Source organism: Mustela putorius, unplaced genomic scaffold, assembly GCF_011764305.1.
Source record: "Mustela putorius furo isolate JIRA1106 unplaced genomic scaffold, ASM1176430v1.1 tig00000788_pilon_pilon_pilon, whole genome shotgun sequence".
Taxonomy (NCBI): Eukaryota; Metazoa; Chordata; class Mammalia; order Carnivora; family Mustelidae; genus Mustela; species Mustela putorius.
In genome coordinates this window covers 8,767,120-8,784,978 of record NW_025421481.1, presented here as the reverse complement: position 1 = coordinate 8,784,978, position 17,859 = coordinate 8,767,120, and the positions used below count along the sequence as shown (strand labels likewise).

General features: G+C 34.8%; 1 protein-coding gene across 1 annotated transcript in view; it reads left to right on the top strand.

The window, feature by feature from the left end:
* The window catches only part of CFAP54 (cilia and flagella associated protein 54), a 303,235-nt gene that overhangs the window by 84,502 nt on the left and 200,874 nt on the right, over nucleotides 1-17,859 (top strand). Inside the window, exons 20-22 of the mRNA XM_004748490.3 lie at nucleotides 7,069-7,245; nucleotides 10,867-10,959; nucleotides 11,226-11,411. Coding sequence (XP_004748547.1) covers nucleotides 7,069-7,245; nucleotides 10,867-10,959; nucleotides 11,226-11,411 — 456 coding nt within the window. The remainder of the gene's footprint in view (nucleotides 1-7,068; nucleotides 7,246-10,866; nucleotides 10,960-11,225; nucleotides 11,412-17,859) is intronic.

Below are 17,859 nucleotides of genomic sequence, written 5' to 3'. Positions count from 1 at the left end.
ATACAAAAATAAGGGTAAACATGTTGAAGGGATGGGATATGACTGTAAAGATGAAAATTTTAAAAAAGATTCTAAAGCAGAGATTGATAAGAAGTTGGTGAAAAAAGAAAAAGAGGAAAGAATGTGTTCGGGCTGGAGAGTAGAACAAAGCCATGTGTTAGATTTAGGGTATACTTTATAATCTATTAGAAGAAATTGTATCCCAAAATTTTAAGGAAAAAAAAAAGAAGAAATTGTATCCCAAAATTTTGTATGTATACAAAAAATAAGGTTAAATACAATGAAGAGATAAAATATAACAATGAAAATGTAAAAAGATTTAAAAACAGATATTGATAAGATAAAATAATTTAAAAATGTTAAAATAAGAAAGAGGAACAAGGGCGCCTGGGTGGCTCAGTGGGTTAAGCCACTGCCTTCTGCTCAGGTCATGATCTCGGGATCCTGGGATCGAGTCCTGTGTCGGGCTCTCTGCTCAGCAGGGAGCCTGCTTCCCTTCCTCTCTCTCTCTGCCTGCCTCTCCGTCTACTTGTGATTTCTCTCTGTCAAATAAATAAATAAAATCTTAAAAAAAAAAAAGAGGAACAATTAAAAAATAAAATAAGAAATAAATTAAATTTTAAAAATTTAACTTTGAAAGACTAAAGGATCATGAGAAAAAAGCCAGAATGTGTTGCTTTCCCCTGGCTCTGGAGGTCCATAGTTTCAGATTGATGAACTTGGTCTTGGCTGGATGTTCTCGCTGATCTTCTGGGCTAGGGGCTTGTTCCAGTGATTCTTGAAAATCACATTTGACTGTCTTTGCCCAAGGCGGAATTGCACCACCCTTCTCAGGGTCCAGGCTAAGTTATCTGCTTGGGTTCGCTCTTGGGAGCTTTTGTTCCCTGAATACTTTTCTGTACAGCTTTGGAGGACAGGAATGAAAATGGCGGCCTCCCCATCTTTGATCCCATAGGAGCTGAGAGCTCAGGGCCCTACTCTTCAGAGTGCCCTCAGAGAAACACAGTCAATCTCTCCTCTCTCTCTGATCTCCCACCACATTCTGAGCTCACTGAGCCTGTGACCAAGCATTTCTATCTCTGGCCTACGTCCCCTTTTGGAGTCTACAAACACAGCTGATAACTGCTGTGCACTCCCACACCACTCCTCCCGGAGGAGGGAGAGGGTCTCTCCGGATCTGCTACTTTTGGGGTCTCTGCTCGAAGAGCAGTGGCTTGACTCTGCCTTGGATCATGGTTTAAGGTAATCCCTAGCTGACAGCCTACTGCTCAGCTCCATCTCTGTTGCCAGCTTCTCTGCTCCAATACCTGGGAGCTCTGTCACACTCAGGCACTCCTGGTCTTTTTGTGACCCTGCAGGTACTGAGACAACACGGTCACCACGAGGGCTGCACCCCTGCTTAGCCTCTGGAGCAACGTCCCTCAGTGGAACGGACTTCTAAAAGTTCCAGTTTTGTGCTCTGTTGCTCTCTCACTTGCTGGGAGCCAGTCATTCCCCTCACCACCACCACCCCCCTGCCTGCCGTCTATCTTCCCATCTCTTTAGATTTACTTCTTCACATGTTCTACCTTCTAGAAAGTGGTTGATTTTCTGTTCCTAGAATTACTGCTCTTCTTCTCTTCTGTTGAGTTTGTAGGTGTTCAGAATGGTTTGATAACTATCTAGCTGCACTCCTGGGACCTAATGATATTTCAGTTTCCTACTCCTCTGCCATCTTGCTCCTCCAAGCTGCTTTTCTTTTTTTTTAAAGTGAGAATACTTAAGATCTGTTTCTTAGGAAATTTCAAGTATGCTATTATTAACTGTAGTCACCATACTGTACAATAGATCTTTAGAACTTTATAACTGGAAGTTTGTGCAGATCTCCCAATTCCCCTTCCCTACTGTTTGCCCTTGGCAATCATCATTCTACTTACTCTTTCTATGAATTTTACTTTTATTTTTTTCAGATTACACATATACATGATACCATACAGTATTTTTCTTTCTCTATCTGGCTCATTTCACTTAGCATAATGTCTTCAAGGTCATTTATTTTGTTTCCTTCTTTTCTAAGGCTGAATAACATTCCATTGTATATATGTGACACATTATTTATTCATCTACAAGTAGACAGATTGTTTTTGTATCTTGGCTATTTGAATAATGCTACAATGAACATAGGAGAGCAGATATATCTTTGAGATAATGATTTCATTTCCTTTGGCTAAATACCGAGAAGTGGGATTGCTGGATGATATGATAGTTCTATTTTCAATTTTTGAGGAACCTCTGTACTGTTTATCATATTGTTATACCAGTTCTCATCCTTACTAACATTGTACAAGTATTCTCTTTTCTCTACATCCTCATCAACATTTGTTATCATTTGTTTTTTTGATAATAGCATCCTGACGGGTGTCATGTCATATCTTATGGTGGTTTTGATTTGCATTTCCTTGATGATTAATGATATTGACCATCTTTTCATGTACTTGTTGGGCATTTGAATGTCTTTTTATTTAAAGAAAAATTTCTATTTATATTTTTTGCCCATATTTAAATTATTTGATAGTTTGCTATTGAATTAAGATTTACTTATATATTTCAGATATCAAGCTTTTATTGAAAGTATGGTTTACAGATATTTTCTCCAATTCCATAGGTTGCCTTTTCATTTTGTTTGTTGCTTCCTATGCTGTGCAGAAATTTTTAGCATATTTATTTTTGTTTTTGTTGCCTGTACTTCTGCTGTAAGATCCAAAAAATCATCACCCAAACCAATGTTAAGGAGTTTTCCTTTATGCTTTTTTTCCTCTGAGTTTTATGGTTTCAGGTCTTATGTTTAAGTCTCTAATGCATTTTGAGTTCATTTTTATGTACAGTAAGATAAGGGTCTGATTTCATTCTTTTGAATATGGATATCCACTTTTCTCAACACCATTTATTGTATCCTCATTGTATATTCTTGGTGACTTTGTCAAAAATTAGTTGACCATATTTCCTTCTTTTCTTCCCCTTTCTTTCTTTCCTCCCTCCCTCTTTCCCTCCCCCTTCAGTCTTCTTTCTTTTCTTTTTCTTCCTTCCTTCCTTTCTTTTCCCATACTATTTGATTACTGTTGCTTCATTTGAGATCATGAAGTGATGTTTCCAGTGTTGCTCTTCTTGTTCAAGTCTGTTTTAGATATTTGGATCTTTTATCATTCTGTACAAATTTTAGGATTGCTTTTTCTATTTATGTGAAAACTGCTATCAAAATTTTGATAGAGCTTGCATTGAATTTGTAGGTCCATTTTGGGTTGTAGGGATATTTCAACAATATTAATTCTTTCTATCCATGAATATAGATTATTTTTCCATTTATTTAGTCTTCTTCAATTTTTTTTCATAGATGTTTTATAGTTTTCAGTGCACAGATTACTTCCTTGGTTAAATTTATTCCTGTTTTCTTATTTTTGATACTATTACAAATAGGATTATTTTCTTAATTTTGGGAGGCTAGTTTGTTGTTAGTCTAGAAATACAACTGATTTTTCTGTATTGATTTTGGATCCTGCAAATTTATTGAATTTGTTTATTGGTTCTGACGGTGTTTTGGTGGAGTCTTTACAGTTTTCTGTATATACGATCATGTCATCTGTAAACAGAGACAATTTTCTTCTTTCTTTTTTATTTGTATACCTTTTTCTGATTGCCTTGGCTAAGATGTCTGGTACCATGTTGAATAAGAGTGGTAAGAGTGGGCACTCTTGTCTTATTCCTGATCTTAGTGGGAATGCTTTTAACTTTTGTCATTGAGTATGATGTAGCATTAGGTTTGTCATATAAGACCTTTGTTATTTTGAGGTATGTTCCTTCTATATCCAGTTTGTGGAGTCTTTTTTTCTTTTTAATCATAAAAGGATGTTGAATTTTGTTCTTTTTCTGAATCTATTGAAATGATCATATTATTTATATCCTTCATTTTGGTAATGTGGTATATCACATTTATTAATTTGTATCACATTTATGTTGAGCCGTCCTTGCATACCAGAATAATCCTGCTTCATCATGGTGTGTGATTCTTTTAATGTACTTTTTGCATCTGGTTTACTCTAATTTTGTTGATGATTTTCGCATTTGTATTCATCAAGGATATTGAGTTTTCTTTTCTTGTAGTGTCTCGCCTGGCTTTGGTATCAGGATCATGCTGGCCCCTTAAATCAATTTGGAAGTGTCCCTTTCTCTCTAATTTTTTTTAGAAGAGTTTGAGAGTGATTGGCATGAATGTTTTAAATTTTTGTTAGAATTCACCAGTGAAATCATCTGATTCTGTTCTTATCTTTATTGGGAGGTTTTTAAAAATTAATATTTTATTTATTTATTTGACAGAGAGAGAGAGAGATCACAAGTAGGCAGCAAGGCAGGCAGAGAGAGGGGGGAAGCAGGCTTCCTGCTGAGCAGGAAACCCAATTCGGGACTTGATCCAGGACCCTGAGATCATGACCTGAGCTGAAGGCAGAGGCTTAACCCACTGAGCCACCCAGGTGCCCTGTTGGGAGGTTTTTTGATTACTGATTCATCTCCTTTGTTATTAGCTTGTTCATATTTGCTATTTCTCCATGATTCAGTTTTGGTAAATTGTATGTATTTAGTTATTTATCAATTTCTTCTACGTTATCCAATTTGTTAGTGTATAATGTTCATAGTAGTCTCTTCTGATTCCTTGTATTTCAGTAGTATCAGTTGTAAGGTCGTCTCTTTCATTTCTGATTTTATCAATCTGAGTATCTTCTCTTTTTCTCTTAGTCTAGCTAAAAATTTGTCAGTTTTATCTTTTCAAAAACCCAGCTTTTATTTTAGTTGACCCTTTCTATTATCTTTCTGGTCTCTATTTCATTTATTTATCTTCTGATTTGTGTTATTTCCTTCCTTCCACTAATTTTGGGCTTAGTTTTTTGTTCCTTTTCTAGTTCCCTTACAGCTTAAAGTTAGATTGTTTATTTCAGCTCTTTCTTTAAAAAAAATTATTTTTATTTGAAAGAGAGAGCGAGAGCAGGGGGGAGGGGCAGAGCAGAGGGAGAGAATCTTAAGGAGACTTCATGCTGAGCACAGAGCTTGAGGAAGGGCTCAATCTTGCAACCTGAGCAGAAACCAAGAATCGGACACTTAACTGACTGTGCCACCCAGGCACCCCAGATCTATCTTTTTTCTAAATGTAAGCATTTGCACTATAAACTTCCTTCTTAGAATTGCTTTTGCTGTATCCCATAGAGTTTGGTATGGTGTATTACCATTTTCATTTGTCGTAAGATTTTTTTGACTTCTGTTTTTACTTCTTTTTTTAAAAATTTGGTAATGACTGTTAAAGATTAAGTTCAATTGAAACTGTAATCATATTTTTCCTTATTTGATTTATAGAAAAATTAAATCGTATTTGTAGACTTCCTAATATTAAATTATCCATGCATTCTTGGGAGAGAGAGAATATAATTACAGTATGTTATTCCTTTAATATATTACTAGATTTAATGTATTAGTATTTTATTTAGAATGTTTGTATTTATATTTGTAAGAAGAGTGCTCTATGTTTTTGTGTGCAGTCATTTTTCAAGTTTCTTACAATAATTTGTAACATTTTTGAGAAGTTCTCTTTCTTCATAGTTAGAAAATTTTTAAATGGCATAGGAATTATCAGGTTTTTAAGATTTGAATTTTTTAAAAAATGAGATAAGTTCGTTCTGAGGTTGTGGGAAGAAATTTTTGTTATCTTTCTCAGTTTATTCTATCATTATCCTGCATTTATGTTTTCTGCTTCTTGAATTAGTTTGCTGATTTTGTATTTTCATCCCTAAATGGTCAATGATGCTATGCATCATTTTTGTACTTATTGGCTGTTTATATATCTTCTTTGGAGAAATGTCTTTTCAGATCTTTTGTCCTTTTTAATGGGGTTATTTGTCTTTATTATTGACTTGTAACAGTTCTTTATATATTTTGAATACAAGTCCATTATCAGGTACATGATTTGCAGATATTTTCTCTCATTCTATTGGTTATCTTTCTTACTTTTTTGATGGTATCGTTTGAAATATTAATTTTGATGAAGTTCAGTTTATCTACTTGTATGTGTGTGCATGTATGTTTCCTTCTGGTGTTATAGCTAAGAAACCATTGCCTAACCCAAAGTTATGAAAATTTACTTGTATGTTTCCTTTTAAAAATTTTATAATTTTAGCTCTTATATTTAGGTCTGTAATTCATTTTTAGTTAATATTTGTATGTAGTGTGAGGTAAAGGTACAACTTTATTACTTTTGCATGTGGACATCTAATTGTTTTAGTATCATCTGTTGGAAAGGCTATTTTTTTCTCTATTACCATTTAATTTTAATCTTTATATGGATTTCTGCTGTGGAGCTCAATTAAAGAGTCTTTGCCTTTTAATTTAAAAGACAAGTTTAACCCATTTACATGCTTTATTATTTTGGATATATTTGACTTTCTTTGGTAGTATTCAGATCTTCTGACTTTTATGTTTTTTGTTTTGTGTTTTGTCCTTCAGTATGTTACTTTTTAAAATATAGATTGCCTTTCTTTCAGGTTTACAGAATAACTGTTTCTATTTCTAGTTGCTGATAATAAGAAACTTTCAATAATATTCATTTCATAAATCACATATACCGGTAGTCTTATTACTTGAGAGTCACATTTCAAGTTGCATTAAGGGTAGATGTACAGTTCTTTAGTATAAATGTAGATGATCATGCTATGAATTTTTACAGACAGTGAAATATGATAGTAAATATTCAGAGGGTTTGATATGAAAATGAAATGTCTAATATTAATATATTATAATGATGATGAACATATTAGGTGTATAAATATGATTCCATTGCCTTATTTAATTTATAGCTGTTTTTTACTTAGTCTTATTTAGTAGCTATTTTTTACTTTTATAAAATCATTTGAAACTTGCAGTATGTGTAACACTGAGGCTCAGAAGTTTACATATAGCAAGGTAATGTTGTTTAACATTACCAGAATTCTACAAATATAAATGCAGTTCAAATCCTGAAATGTATTTTTCTGTGTTCACACTTTATTATAGGAAGCATATTCTTTAATTGAGAAGACTGAAGCAGAACAAAATACCCTATATTCATATCAAAACTATGTGGAAAGTTCGAAAAGAAAGAAAAGCAGAATTCCTCCTCCACCTATCCTGCTATCCCGAACTTACTGTTCTGTGACATTGAAACCTGCTCCATTTATTTCAGATGTTAAGGTATTTTTCCCATTTTATGATCTTTATTTCAGGCAAAGCAACATAAGTACTTCTATGATTATCATGATTGATATTTTTCTTGCTCTTAGGACTTTTATTAGTCTTATTAATAAATACTTTTATTGGGATTAATATTGGGATATCCCAATATCCCAATATCCCAATATTATATAATATTGGGGTATTAACATTGGGATTAATATTGTAATGTCTTAACTGTACTTAATTTCTTCACAACCTTTCCCTCTTTGTGCTATTTTCCTTTATGGTCTATATAGCTTTCCTATATTCCTATACCCAACTATATAGTTTGGTCACCATGGCATAGTCCTATGCTGATATCCTAGTGTGTTCAAGATAGAGAAGTTCTCAGATGTACTGGAATGAGGCATTTGAAGACCACAGAAGTTACTTCCAGAGCCAATGATGGAGATAATGAAATTTTCAGATAGCGAATTTGGATGTTCTTCCCAGAGTTCTTCCAAGTAAATGGGGATTCTTTTAATGTAAACAAATGACAGTTCCAACCATATTATAAGTTATTAATCTTTATGTATTTATTGAAGAATGAACTCTTTTTTCCTTCCCCAGTGCCTTGGAACTTGGCCTACATGTGTCTCTAACTTGAGATTTAGTGTCCTCACAAGCGTTCTGCCTGATTCATATTTTAAATATTAAATTTCCTCTTTTGGTTGAACAATAACATGCTCTTTGATGTAGTATAAAAAAGTTTTATCTTTGTCTTTAGGATATTCTGCTCAAACTTCTATCAACTTGGTATCGTGAAAAGGGTGGCTTTTTAAAATTTCAGTTCCGCCACTTACTAGCAGTATGACTTTAGAAAATCTAAATATAGGTTTTTGAGGTGGTGGTGGTATTATTTTTTTTGTAAAATATGTTAACTGTGAAAATTAGATGAGATAATAGATAATATTCCTGGCATTTTGGTTGATCTCCCTACATATCTTATATTAAACGTGTAGTAAAGTTTGCTTAAAACAGTGATGCTATAGAGTGTGATTACATTATTAGATTTTTTATCCATAAGTTTTGTCCTGTGAACATTACTGAATATCTCTTATCTGTCCAGCTCTGTGTGAGGTAATTGAGATAAAAAAATAATCACAAAGCTTGATTCCATTCTTGGAGGAGCTGCAGACTAATGGGATATAGACATCAGTGAGAAGTAATACCATCTTTATAATGTTTTATATTTGGGGAAATATACCCATTCATCTTATACCAAACTGTGCTCTCATAGATGCATTATTGCAATTGCTGGCATTTTTAAAGTTCAACTATAGATTTGCTTGGATCTGGTTAATTTTTTTTGATTTTGGAAGCTCAGTATGGAAATAAGACTGGATGCCTTACCAAGTTCTTTGTTCTTATTCAAATGTTTTGATTTATTTACCAGATCTCCTTCCTTCCTTTCTTTCCTTCTTTTTTTCTTCCTTCCTCCCTTCCTTCCTTCCTTCCTTTTTAAAAAAATTTTAAATTAGTGATTAGTTTATCTCATTTCATAATGGATACAAGTATTCCATATCTGACTTATAGTTGTAGGACCCATCACTTAGCACATTATATGAAGTTTGTATATATTATGCATTAGTAGAGTTGTGTGCTTCAGGAAATTATTACCTTCTGTTACATGCTCCTCAGCACTAGATGGTGCTGTGGGCTTAAATAAGCTTCTGGTTAGAGGGTTCAGCCATCTTTTGTTTTATCAGAAGCTCTTGTTAAATCATTTGTTTTGTTAAAAATCTGTTTTAATAGTTGAAAATGCTGATGTTATTAATAAACTTTTACTTCTAAAGTTAGGAGTGATTTGTTCATGGTGTCTTTACTCTTATGTAGATTCTAATTACACATTGCTCCTTATAGTTACACAAACTAAGATGTCTTCATTTGTGGAATAAAATAGAAGCATAAATCCTGCTTCTAAAAATGCTTTTAGAGAGAATTTTACCCTTCAAATTCTGGTTTATATAGGGAGCTTAACTTAGAGAAAATAATAGTTTAAGTCATATAGTACAATCTTTCTGCTTTTTCCCCCCCTCTATGTAAAATGTTACTCTTTTTGCATGGATAGTTTTTAAATTTCTTCTGAAATTTATCTAATTTAAAATTTTAACTTTCTTCTGAAATTTATCTAATCCCCCCCCCTCTTGGCTTCCTTTCGAGTTCCTTCAGTGCTATGTCTCTGTCCTTGGAGTTCTACCTTTGTCAAGTGCTCCTTAATTACCCGAGCAATTTTCTTTATAACACAAAGGTTTGGACACCTGTTCCAGAGACTCTAATTCATTGAAACTAGGCAGGCTTGGGTATATGTAATTTTTTAAAAAATGGCTGGTTCTTTAAAAACTGCGTTTTAAAAGTTGACTCTGCACAGTCAGGGTTGAGAACTAGTTGTGCAGACAAGACACTATTAGGATTTTTCTGTTGACTTGGAGAAAGAAATAGCTAAGCTAAGCTATAAGAGGCAGTCGCTTCTTAGAAACAATTACTTTTTCCCTTCTTTCCAGTTTTCCTTATCATTTAGGTGTTGAGATGTTGGTAGGTGGAGCCTCTAGGGAAAAGAGAATGAGATAATGATGACAACCCACTCAACCCCAACCTCAGGACAGTATGGCTCCTTTATAATGTTATTCTCTAGGTATCAACTTGCTCCCTTTCCCCTTACAGTGAGACAGTTCATTCCAGTGAGGAATCTCCATTATTTTGACATCTTGGGCAGAAGAACCATTTCTAACCATTTAATTAAGTTACAAGTTTGATTGTTCCTGTAGAATTTGCATTTTGCTTTTGGTTTCTATAGTTAAGAATTATCAAATATTATGCTATTATCTGATCTTAGGTAAGTTATTAAACATTTCTGTGTCTCCATTTCCTGTAAAGCAACAATCTCATTTCATAGGGATATTGCAAATATTAGAAAATCTATATAAATTTCCCACCAACACATAGCACGTAGAAACTGCTCAGTTAATGGTAGTTAAAATAATAAAAAATGAAGAATTGTCTTTGTAGTTCCAGGTAAATGAGCTGTATATTTGTCTTTACTTTTGTGAGATTAAATCTAAGTGTATTTGTAAAGTTAGATTCCATGTTTTTAAATTTATTTTGTTTAAATTCAATTAGCCAACATATAGTACATCATTAGTTAGATTCTGTGTTTTAAAACTTGAATAATTGTATTTGTATTTGGAAAAGTATTTTTTAAAAAAGATTTTATTTATTTATTTGACAGAGAGAGATCACAAGTAGGCAGAGAGACAGGCAGAGAGAGAGAGGAGGAAGCTTGGCAGAGAGCCCAATGCAGGACTTGATCCCAGGACTCTGAGATCATGACCTGAGCGGAAGGCAGAGGCTTAACCCACTGAGCCACCCAGGCACCCTGGAAAAGTATTTCTTTTGCTACATATTTTCTGTTTTTTAAGTTTTTAAATTCTAGTTAGTCGATATACAGTGTAATGTTAGTTTCAGGTGTACAATGTAGTGATTCAGTGCCTCCATGCAACATCCGGTGCTCATCAGAGCAAGTGCCACATCTTGATAAAAGAAACTGAATGCCCTTGTTAAACAAACTAGAAACGATGGGTTCATCTCTCTCCTCGGCAGGTCTCCTGGTACTGCATTTTGGGCTGCAAAGCAGAAGGGAGCTATGGAAAAGTTAGGCTAAACAATAATCATCTCCCAAACTCAGGAGAAGCGGTATGTCAAATTTAAAAAACCTCTAAATGTCAGGAAATCTTACCAAAAGTCTCCTTAATGACAACTGAGTGTTTTTTTTTAACCTTCTTCTAATGTTATTATTTCAGTGAATTTTTCTAATTTCAGTTTAAATCATAACAGTAAATACAAAGGTGTTACTTTATTTTATTTACTTTTTACATATAAGGATTATTTAATTAGATTTTTAAAAAGTCACATTCCTTCAGTTTTCTATACATAAACTTGAAATATGTTTTTATTAACAGATACCAGCTGATGGTAAAAGCATTTTTGAAGTGAAAGGTTTAGAAACCAATGAAAAATATGTCTTTGCAATTGCTGCTTATTCTTCTAATGGGAAGCTTATTGGCGATGCTATTGGGGAGACAACTAAACCAATTCTGGTTTATCCACCTCTTTCTGCTGTTACTGCTCGGATGTTCTTGACACAGGTAGAAGAGATTTCTGCTAATTTTTTCCTCTATGTTTTTTTCTGTTAAGCTGTTACTAAGTAATTTCTAATGGGAAAAAAATCACAGTGGATATTCTAAAGCTTGTAATATGTATTTCCACTACTGCAGTTTAGTCTCATAAAAATAGTTATCATTCCTTCTCTTTATAATGGGATTGATTTTTTTTTATTACAAATGTGTCCAGGAAAAAAATGCTATTGTAAAAATTTAATTTTAATTTTAATTTTAAATTTAATTTTAGAAATTTAGGAAGTGCTGAAATACACAAAGATGAAAATACAGTAATTTTTTTTAAAGATTTTTTATTTGTTTATTTGACAGACAGAGATTACAAGTAGACAGAGAGGCAGGCAGAGAGAGAGAGAAGCAGGCTCCCTGCTGAGCAGAGAGCCCGATGCAGGAATCAATCCCAGGACCCTGGGATCATGACCTGAGCCAAAGGCTGCGGCTTAACCCACTGAGCCATCCAGGCGCCCCCACAAGGAAGAAAATAAATGTTACCTATTTATCTTGTCATCTGGAGTAGCACTTCTTTTTTTTTTTTTTTTAAGATTTTTATTTATTTATTTGACAGAAATCACAAGAAGGCAGAGAGGCCTACAGAGAGAGAGAGAGAGAGGAGAAGCAGGCTCACGTGGAGCAGAGAGCCTAATGTGGGGCTCGATTTCAGGACCCTGAGATCATGACCCAAGCTGAAGGCAGAGGCTCTAACCCACTGAGCCACCCAGGTGCCCCTGGAGTAGCACTTCTTAACTTGGGGCAATTTTGGCCCCAAAGGGACATTTGTCAATGTCTAGAGACATTTTTGGTTGTCATAACCTGAAAGGGTACATCTGGCATCTAGTGGGTAGAGGTCAGGGATGCTGAAAAGCACCCTACAATGCAGACAACAACCCTCCATAACAAAGAATGATTAGGCCAAAATGTCAGTAATGCCAAGATTGGGAAGCCCTGATCCAGAGCTATCTTTTCATTTGTGTGCATGTGCCTGTATGTGTATATAAGTATATACACATACATATATATGTATATATATATGTATGTGTATAAACTTATATACACATACATTTTAAGTATATATATATGTATATATATACTTATATACACATACATTTTAAATATACATATGTATATATATGTGTTCGAATTTATGTATAATATATAATCTAATCATGGTATATATATTATTTTGTATCTTGATATGTCATTTAATATATAATTGACATTTTTTCATTCCAGTAAGTATTCTTCCACAGTGTAATTTTTAACAGCTACATCTTCTAAAGGTATTGCCTCTTTTAATGATACTGCTTCTTATAGATAGATTGTAGTTTACTTAGTAATCTTTACTGATAGGCATTTCATTATTTTCCAGTCTTTTGCTATTAAAAGCAAAGCTGTGATGTACATCTGAGTATATGCATCTCTGTCTGCATCCATGATTACTTTTTTGGGGGAAAGATTTATAGAAGTGAAATTTCTGAGTTACTAAAGATACACAGACATGAGTTCAAGTTCCAGCTGCTCACACTAGCCATGTGATATTGAGCAAGTAACTTTCATCTATGAAGTAGAAAGAGTAATAGTAGCTACCTCCCAGAGGTATTATGAGTATTAAATGGAATTATGGGTGGCAGATGTTTAACCAGTGCACTTGTCACACAGTAGGTACTTAATAAATATTGTTAGTGTTTTCAGTTATGAATATATTCATGAATTAACATTTTTGCTGAAATAATTGCCTGTCTTAAAACATATCACCAGTGAATAGGACTCTAGGAAGGGTGACTCATTGACCTAGGTCTAAAGAATCTTAATTTTAAGCCTATTGTGAGCTCTAGAGATAATGGCCATTTTAAATTTTATCACATTTCTATTGTGCTATTATTTTTCTCTTAATGGTTGATTAGAATAATAAGCTAAGATCTTAGTGATATTTTATATTATCATATTTTTCACAGAAAATTAAATTGAGAGAATTGCTAGGATTTGTCTAGCATTGGTTTAGCATGTCATATTGGCTCATGGTTTTCTGATGTTTTTATTTCTTTGGAATCTAATATATTCCCTAATTTTCAGTGATGGAGTTATTTCAAAGTGAGGAATCGAATATTTTATCAAGGCCTAATTTTTCTCCAGGGAGGTTTGACTTTTGGGTTTCATTTGGCAGAACTTTCATTGAAAAGTTAATAAAACGAAGTCCAAGCTATTCTGCTGGAATAATGAGAAGTGTCATAAAGTAATGGCCAATGTTTCATTATTGATACTATATTTGCAGTACTGTATTCATTTGTGACAGTATATGAGCATTCTCATAATGTTAAGTGACTGAAGCAAAATTTTCTTACTTAGTAAACTTAGCAAAACTTAATTTACAGCTCAAGTTTCAGCTTTTAAGTTATAGCAAGAAAATGTACCTTTCCTTTGGAACTGCAATATGTTTTTCATGAGAGTGGTTAATTTTTAGTTTCAGGGTAATTCAGTTCTTTAAAAAATATCATATGGGGTGCCTGGTGGCTCAGACAGTTGAGCACCTGGCTCTTGGTTTTAGCTCAGGTCACGATTGGGCTCTTGGGATTGAGCCTGGTGTTGGGCTCCTTGCTCAGCAGGTAGTCTGCTTGTCCTTCTCCGTCTGCCTCTGCTCCTCATCTTGCTCTCTCTCTCAAATAAATAAATAAATAAATCTTTTAAAAAATACTATCGTATGTATTTTATGCTAAGGAATAGAGACATTTCACTAAATACCTATGATTAACTTGGCTTGGAATCTTAGGTTGGACTTTCAACTCAAAGTTATTCTATAGCCATTAATAAAGTCAGTTGGATTTTAAAGTCAGTTGGATTGTCATTAGGTTTCCTCTTAATGTAGAAAGCTACTAATTTAGATTATCTGGAAAGTTGTTTGAGGAACCATTATGAATGATATATTTTCTAATTTTTCCCTCTTTATAGCTTCATTTGTTTTTATTTTTCCCTATTAGGTCAGGAGTATCTAGATAATGTAATATAGAAACCTATGAGCAGGATTTTAAGATTTTAGGCAAATTACTTGATCTCAATTTTCCTATCTTTAAAATGGATAGAAGACCCAATGTCATATACTGCTGGGTTATTGAACTACTTAGTCAAATAGGGAATGGACACAGTGGCTTATTGAGAAAAAAAAGGGAGATATCATTTAATTAAAAAACACTATGTGTCATATATTTAAAGATCCATTATTATGTTTATTACAATAACTCAATGAGATGTTATTATTACCTTTATAGTGGAGGAAACTGAAATGAATTTAATCCTTCTCCTGCCATTTTATTTGAGAAAGATTGTCTCAGGGAGGTCATGTAATTAAGTAACCCATGGTTGCTTGGGTAGCAGATGGTAAGCCTGACACTTGAACCAGCTCATACCTTTCTACTGCTTTGTCTCAGTTCAAGGAATTCATGTATTCAACTTCTAACATGGACCAAGTTCTTTTAGAGCCTATGTCACTGCCATCTCTTCTCTGCCTGGGTTGGTGCTGCTCAGTGGATCTTGATGATCAATATTGGCAGTAGAGTTTGATACTGGGACATGAATGCTTTGACAGTCATAGCAGGGGTGGCAAGGAGAATGAAATTCATCCCTTTTCCCCCCACTGAAACTTTTTGATAAGTAGAGGTTGGCCTTTTGTCTATGACCAAATTAAAAGCAATAAATCTACCAGGTAAAAGATAGTCATCCCATTTTTAAAGCTCTTTAAGAAGTCTCAACTCTTCTCTTTACTCTCATCCTCTAACTGAATATTGCTACTCTCTCTACTCATGTGTTTATTGATGAATTATTTCTTGTTTATTTTGTGCTAGGCTCTCTGCTAGATCTCATCTCTTCTTCCTTGGAACTTTTTTTATCAATCTCATTACCACAACAATAACCTATATTTAGGTAATTTTGACTTATGGTTTCAGTTAGGACTCTGATTCCAAGTTAAGGGCACCAACCCAGCTTGAGGGAATGTAGTTAGGCTCTGGGAAAACTGTGCACTCCAGGCGACTGTAGGTCTCATACCTTTGGTTCTCTTTATACATCGGCTTCTTTTTCTCCTTCTAAAGACTGACTTTCCTTACTTCTCCATCTCTGAAGGAAAAATGGAAGCTCCTGCATTTTTATATACCTCCATTTCAGATATAAACAGGGACTGCCTGGCTGGCTCCTAATCTGGATTCTAGATTCCTAGGAAAGAGATTCTGAATGGCCCGCCAAATAAAATGATTCTGACGTCTTTTTTGATGTTTGATCACTGAGTTGTTTTTAAACCTCACCCTTCTTTTTTCCTTTGGTTCCATACACAGGCAGGCTGATAGGAGGGCTGTGAGCTCACCTTTGATGCTAACAAGAAATTTGAATCTCCCAGGTGGCAGAACTTTCCCTATTCCTATCCTTCCCCACCTCCAGCCACTAATCAAGGCCCAGTCCATTCCTTCCCAGGCCTACTTGTGCCTGCCTAACACTTCCTGGGAGCCCTTTGTGTGAGTAATAAATTTTCTTTCAAATTCTCCTGGTACATGTAGTGCCTTAAACTCAACAGCAGAACCACACTTTGGGTGGCTTGCTTTGCAGAAGGGGCTATAAAACACCCAGTTTGAGTCAGGCACTTACCCTGGGGCAGTCAACTGTGCTACAGTAGAATTGTTGAGTGTCCTCTTCTGTGGGTAGAGGAGAAATTACCAGGAAAAGAGGGTTTTAAAATTTATTTAAAGCTATTATTGTGCGCTTACTCTCTACTATGCATTGCTCCAGGCTAGTGATTCTAAACCTTGAATGTGTGTCTTGGAGTGCTGGTTGAACACATTATTGTGTCCTACCATCAGAGTTATTGATTCACTGGATCTGCAGTAGGGCCTGGAATTTTACATTTCCAGCAAGCTCCTAGGTGATGTTGATGTTGATGGTCCAGGGACCGTACTTTGAGAACCACTGTTATTAACAAAGTGAACAAAATGCCATGATAAAAGATTTGTAATAAACAACAAACATAGTAAATAAGTAAATTATCTAGTATGTTACAAGGTAAGTTCTATGCAAGGAAGAAGTGGAGTATGGTCAAAGGAATTAGAAGTATAAAGTGAGGGAATGGAAGGTAAATCAGAGTATTAGATTGGGTGATCAAGGAAGTCATCTAGAAGGTGAAATTTGAGGGGCGCCTGGGTGGCTCAGTTGTTAAGCATCTGCCTCCCGCTCAGATCATGATCCAGGGGTCCTGGGATCAAGTCCCACATTGGGTTCCTTGCTCAGCAGGGAATCTACTTCTCCCTCTGCCTGCTGCTCCCCCCTCCGCTTGTGTGCTCTCTCTGTCTCTCTCAAATAAAGAAATGAATAAATCTAGAAGGTGAGATTTGAGCAGAGACTTAAAGGATGGTCTCTGGAGGCAGAGCATCTGCAGAAGGTGCTAAGGCAAAAGCCCTGTGGTTTTCAGAAGTGTACCAGCTATGTCTGATAAACAACAAGGAGACCAATGTAGCTGGAGCAGAGAGACACCCATGGAGAGTAAAATAATTGGTCAGGGAGGTAAAATATAAGTAGGCTGGTCAGGATGCTGATCATGACAAGTGTGGAAATTTGGAAGCCACAAGAAGGTCATGTATCAAGAGGAGGTCTCTATTGTACTAAATTATTTCATTAGTCTTCTAGTGCTTCTTTCTCATTTTAACCTCACCCCCTTTAAAATTTATTCTACCCATTACTACCAGGTCACCATCTTATATCATGGCACTGCTCTGCTAACCTGCAAAAACTCATGAATTTACAAACCTTAGTTTAATCATGGCATCTTTTCTTGTTTTACCATGTCCACTGATTGAATAAATAACATTGTTTTTAGAAAGATATAGTTTAAAAGGAAAGAACATTCAATTATAATTTCACCCAACTCACACATCATTTGTTATTAATTTCCACATTAAGTGTTAGAATTATGAGGTGTCTTAGTGACCACTTAGTCCGACTTCTTCATTTAACCAATGCAGCCAGAGAAGTGACCTCATCTACCACTCTAAATCTTGGCTCTACTCTTCTTACTGAATATCAGGCTCTGTACAAATTATTTAACTTCTTAGTGCCTCAAGTTTCTCATCTGAAAAATAGGGATCGTAATAGAGCTCACCTCATAAAACTGTAGTGAGGAGTTAATGCAATAATGCATGTAGAGTGCTTGGACCAGTACCTGATGTCTTTAAATACTTCGACCTGATTTTCAAGGCCTTCTGAAATCATATCTCATTTTACCTGTCCATCATTTTCCTGCTTTTCCTCAAATTCTGATCTGTCTTGCTAGTCTCTCCTAAATGCATTATGGTGATTTTCACTATTGGACCCTTTTCAGATTCTCTCTAAACAGTGCCCATCTGAACCTTATTCCTGCCTGAGGTTTCAACTCAAGCCCTGACTCCTT